This window comes from Opisthorchis viverrini (genome assembly GCF_000715545.1).
Source record: "Opisthorchis viverrini unplaced genomic scaffold opera_v5_94, whole genome shotgun sequence".
NCBI lineage: Eukaryota > Metazoa > Platyhelminthes > Trematoda > Opisthorchiida > Opisthorchiidae > Opisthorchis > Opisthorchis viverrini.
This window is the reverse complement of record NW_008751751.1, coordinates 850,325-855,979: the sequence shown is the minus strand read 5'-3', so window position 1 is coordinate 855,979 and position 5,655 is coordinate 850,325. Positions and strand designations below refer to the sequence as shown.

Below are 5,655 nucleotides of genomic sequence, written 5' to 3'. Positions count from 1 at the left end.
CCCACTCTTTTTCTCTTATCTTCACTGTAGGGCTTTTAATACAATTATATATATATATATATATATATATATATATAACTAGACGAAGATTATGGTTGTACGGCAGCGAAGCATCAGCGCCAACACTGATGTTGCTGTCTTTGATGATGATGATGATAGATTCAATTGAACCATATGGTTATTGGTTACCGCTGGTGAGCCTGGGGTACGCAACTTGACTCTGATCACACCATCGTGCGGGGCCGCTTAGCACTTCGCTTTGCACCAGCACTACGCGTGCCGAATGAGAGCAGCTCCAGCAACTAGCGACTATGATGGCACACGCAGATCCCTCAAACATCGGATAATCAAAAGCTTGAAGAATGACAGAACGCTGGTTTGTTTCGAAGGCTTTTGCTGCTGGCAACAGCCGCGCCCTGTTTCCACGGATCCGATCAACGGTTCAAAAGAAGACAGGTTTCAGTGAAACAATATGCGAAAAAGAAACAGCAATTCATTCCCTCAGTCACCATCTTAAGCGGTGGGCTTAGCACTTCCGAAAACAGTTCACCTGGTCTCCTTCAACACAAACACTGAAAGAACCGAGTGGGCCCGAATGGCACATTGGCACCAACCCACCATCAGCAACCGAAATCCAGTGTGAGATTTCAGTCCTGAGGCGCGACAAGGCACCTGGCCCGGATGGTCTACATCCCGCGCTCTTCACAGAAGGTGGCCAAGTCCTGGTGAGCAGTCTGACAACTATACTGCAGAAGATTTTGAACGAAGACAAAATACCAGCCAAATAGAGCTCCTCCACCGTCATCCCAGTTTTCAAAAGGTAAGCAAGAGCGTCACGTGAAAGCCGTCGCGGTATCAGCCTGGTATCCGTCACATCTGGGTGCTTTCTGGCATTATTTTGCTCAGGTTGATGGATTATCGGGAGAGACAGGCTCGTGAGAATCAAGCTGGGTTTCGCCCTGGTCGAGGACGTATCGACCATATCTTTACCTTGAGACCAATTCCTTGAACAGCATCACTCCTTCAGACGTCCCACGTTGGTCATTTTTCTTGATTTGAAAGCTGATTTTGATTCTGTCGATCGTCAGCAACTTTGGCATTGTCTGGCGATCAGAAGGTTCCTCAATTTATATCCTTCATTGAGGCGTTTTATGCGAATCTTTGGGGGCACATACGAGTATACGAAATGCTTTTGCCTGAGTTCACCACGTCCAGTGGTGTAAGACAGGGTTACCCTCTCTCACCTTTCCTCTTCAACTTTGATATTGATTTGCTCCTTGAAATTACTCTCCCTACCTCTAAAACCTCAGGAGTCGAAATGCTTCCAGGACATTCGCTCACAGACATTAAGTATGCGGACGATATTGTTCTCCTTGGTTCAGATCCTTCCGAAATGCAGACGATTTTAAATAACCCAAATGACTCGGCCGACGCTTTGGTATGCGCTTCACACCTGCAACTTATAAAGTGCTGCTGATCAAACCCAAACCTCATTTTTGTAGGCGAGCCAATGGACGTGGTTGATAAATTTGTTCACCTGGGCAGTTGTGTAAGCTCTGGTGAACTGACTGGAGATGAGATTATTCCTCGACTCGGAAAGGCCGGAGGAGCTTTTGCCAACCTTCGACACCAATTGCGCTAACGTGACGTCAGTTTGTCAAAAGAAGAGTTTATACTGCGGTGGTGCTATCCATACTGCTTTATTGGTCCGGGTTGTGGCCTCTACGCACAGAGGACAGATGTCAGTGTTTGACCATCGGTGTCTGCAGCATTGGTCAGGTCTGGTGAGAACATTGGATTAGTAATGCTGAGGTACGCCAGATGGTCCCAGGAAGAAGGAACTCTCCAGCGATAGAATTGCTCACGCTTCTTAGGTTACGCTGGTTGGGGCGTGTACTACACATGCCAGAAGACCGTCTGCCTCGCAGAGCTCTTTTCGCCCATCCATGTACTGAGTGGAAGCAACCGAGACATGGACAGTGTATGACATGGCAACAAAGTGCGAAAACGCTGATCAGTGAACTTAGTCGAGTGGGTAACCGGAGTGGTCCCTGGATGAGGACCCCGGGACTCAAATCAGCAGTGGTTAATGACATTGGCGGAAATGGCCCAATGGCGCAGTTAGTGGCGCTGGTGCATCAAAGCTATCGCCTTCAATACGTAGCTATCCAATTTTTGAACAAACTGAACATGCCTTCGCCTCCAAGGCTTGGTTGTATGCTTCCTTGTTCCGTTTTCCGGTGATCGAAACTGTAGCATCTGGAACGGATGTGACTATAGCATACAGTTTATGGCTGATAAACTGGTTGCCTGATTGACTTGAAAGCTGACTCTGTGGACCATCAGGTACTATGCCAGCGTTTATGGGTCGAAGGTGTCCCCTATGTATTCTCAAACGCCCTTAAGGCGCTGAAGGCCAGCTGGAAGAAAAGAGCGTAGAACACTGATGTCGTGCTGTTGATAATGATGATCGTATAGAGTAGCTCTCATCTGAGTTCAGTACATCAAATGGTGTCAGGCAAGACTGTCCTTTTTCATTCTTGCTCTTTAAGTCCGCCATTGATATGACCACTCAGTCCCGGCCTATGATGCCTGTGGGGCCGAAATACTCCAAGGTTGTTCGCTCATACATGCCAGGTACGCAGACGACACAACGTGTCTTGGATCTGAAGCCATCGTAATGCAGACGAAACGGAGTAGTCTAAATAATCATGTATGGAAAGTTTAAAGTCAGTACACTTCATGTTTTGACTTTAAACCGCTGTAAGACTGATTGAAGTCACTTACGAATTCGTTCATCTGGACAGCTGCATTAGTCCCGGTCTGATCAAAGATGATACCTCCATCTCAGGATGGGGACCCCAAGAGAAATCAATGTTTAGAGACATTATCATTATCACGCAGCTAGTGGCGGTGCGGTGTTTGTGAGCTGAAAGAACCGAGCTGAACTAGAGAGACATTGTCAGACACAGTCCAGTCGCACCCCCAATGGAGTGCATGCATTGAAGCTGTTGCTTCGTCTCTTGACTTCCCTAGCGATAGATCAGTTATGTCAGCTACCGCCCCCGATACCTAGCCATCTGTCCCCACCTTCCAGATCATCAGATAACAAAACTGGTATGACCATAACCACTGTACAACATTTACGCGGTTTTTACAGCTAAAAACAATGCTGACGGTGACTTTTCTTCGTATGATACTTCTTGTGGGGTCAGGGACTTTTCGTCTGTCATCATTTTTTGGATTGCCATCAGTTTTCAGAATAAGCGGTCAGCTTGTTTTGGGCTGAACAAGGTTTGAAGTCAGCCTCAATAAGTTCAGATCTCGTAGCACTATTACTGTGTGATTTTTCTTCATTATTTTCGGCTCACTTTTCGCACTTAAAAACATCGGAAACCATTTAATTTCTTACCACAGGCTGAAAATGTGATGTCTGATCCTTTAGTATGGTAGGAAGCCACCATACCAGCGGTTCTTTAGCACCTGTTACTGCCATTTGGAACGATTTTCTCTCTGTGCAATGCGCCTCGTCAGAACATCTGAAGCAGCACGATTTACTGTCGCTCCCAGATATCGAAATTACCACTCAAGATCGATTGAGATGGGCCGTAGAGGCCGCCGTGGAGATTCTCATCCCGTTGGATTGGCTTGCGGTAAACACAGCAGGATGCATAGCTGCCTATCAGTTTTTGAAGGCGTTGTCGAATTTGTTAACACCACTCGGCGACTCAATAGAAGGTCATTCGTCTGATCTCGCGTCATACCAGGTAAATTTTCAATCATTCATTTTATTTTTGCGAGTAGGAGTATCTTTTAGATATCGTAATCACCGAAATGTTTGGGCGGATTCGGAAGTCTGTGGAGTTGGGGGATCCAGTCGTTGTTCCACCGATTTCGTATGCTATGGGACTTTTGACAGATTGGTTGAGGGATTCGTCTCATGTGAACACCTTCGGTGTACTCCGTCGCATTGCTCATTATTGGGAGCTGTTGGGGCTGTTCCTGACACTGACCTTGAAAACCGTAGTAAGTTTCACTCCATTTACTTGTAATTCATGTATTATCCCCTGCAAACGAGGCTGTAGCAGCCGGAATCAGTGTAATTAAGTGCAAGGTTTGTTACTAAAAAAACTGACTGACTTCGAGCGTAACAATGCAAACTCTAATCTGCCCGTGCACTTCTTCAATCTAATAGTTCCAAACACTTGCATTGGGAGTTATTTTCATGCAACTAACAGATCAATTTTGAACTCCGGGACCATCTTGAAAACATTTGTAGCACTCAGACATTTAGGCACTCATACAAATCCAAGCTGGGACGGGATTGTTAGCTGTTTTCACTTGGGGAAATAGTTTATGAGCAACGCCATAGGTACATTGGCTGGTGAAGTCTTAGCAGGTGGTTGGGCAATAAGCTACTCATTTGCTACTCAGTGGTAATTACGCACCGGTACTTGTATTATGTTGCGTTATCCATAAGAATGCATCAACGAATAACTGCAGTTGATATTTTGTGCCTTTCGAATGTACGGGCTGTAAAAAATCACGAATTTTCATATACATTACCACACAGTTTATTCGGTGCAGTGTCTCACCAGTGCCTCATTACTGTAGAAGATCCGGATTCTCAGCATGAACGATTGTTGAGCTAATAAGCCGTGTAGCTCCATAGACCTCACATTGTCGTAACATGTTTGAGCAATTTCATTCCGCTTAACACTGCAAACGGCTCTTGGTCGGAAATCAACCGTATCACGCAGCAACGTTTCCTGTAACTTTTAGCTGCTACGATACCTACTTTCTCTGGTTTCTGGTGCTGTTCGAACGCATATGGTCAACTCTTGGCATACCAGAAACGTAAATGTCACCAGTAAAGTGGTGCTGAATGATGATACGCTAAACCACTCTTTACCCGGATCATCTGTTTTTATTTTTGACCCCATAGTTTTTCTGAAGAACTCTAAAATACAAAGGAAAACAAATCGGAGGTAATTCTGTCGCCTGAGGAGCCATATAACACCGTTCCTAATTGTAATTCTTGGGTTTTGGTAAAGTGAGTGATATCTTCTTCTATGCGAATGACGGATAAGTTTAACCCAAAGACGACCTACTGAAAATTAGGGGTTCACCTCTTGTCCATTAGTTGCTCTTCATTTTTATCTCTATCGGTAGAAAAATAGCTGTTTACCTTTGGTTTCTCGTGTATAGACTGCATCAAACAACTATTTGATGGTGTAAGAAATTTCGACTGTAACGACCAGTTTTCTGCTATGTTGTGGCAGTTCATGTGTCGGAGCAAGCTTAACGACTCAACCTCAGAGACTCATGATATTTGTTCTATTGAACTTGTCCTACTTCAAGCATACAATATGGCCTATTCGAATGAGTACACTAGCGGTCGTTTATCCTCTGATGTTTTGTGCGAGTACTCAGTAGATCATCTGGTCCTAAACACATCCTATCTTTTTCAGATTTTCCATCAAAATGGTGTCCAGACAGATGCTCAAGAGGTTACGCTATACGAAATTCTCCGGCTGTGGAAATATGCCCTTCGATGCTCTGTACAATGGTCCGAAAACAGTTCGCTTCACAACGATCCTACGGCATTCCTTGTGAGTTGATGACGTTAGTCTTGAAGCTCTCATTCGCACCATT

At 45.0% G+C, this 5,655-nt stretch overlaps 1 protein-coding gene across 1 annotated transcript in view; it reads left to right on the top strand.

Annotated features, from left to right (window-relative positions):
- Positions 1–5,655, top strand: part of T265_05197 (hypothetical protein) — a gene marked incomplete at both ends in the record, with an annotated part of 33,636 nt that overhangs the window by 1,806 nt on the left and 26,175 nt on the right. Inside the window, 3 exons of the mRNA XM_009170141.1 lie at positions 3,481–3,767; positions 3,805–4,026; positions 5,472–5,612. Coding sequence (XP_009168405.1) covers positions 3,481–3,767; positions 3,805–4,026; positions 5,472–5,612 — 650 coding nt within the window. The remainder of the gene's footprint in view (positions 1–3,480; positions 3,768–3,804; positions 4,027–5,471; positions 5,613–5,655) is intronic.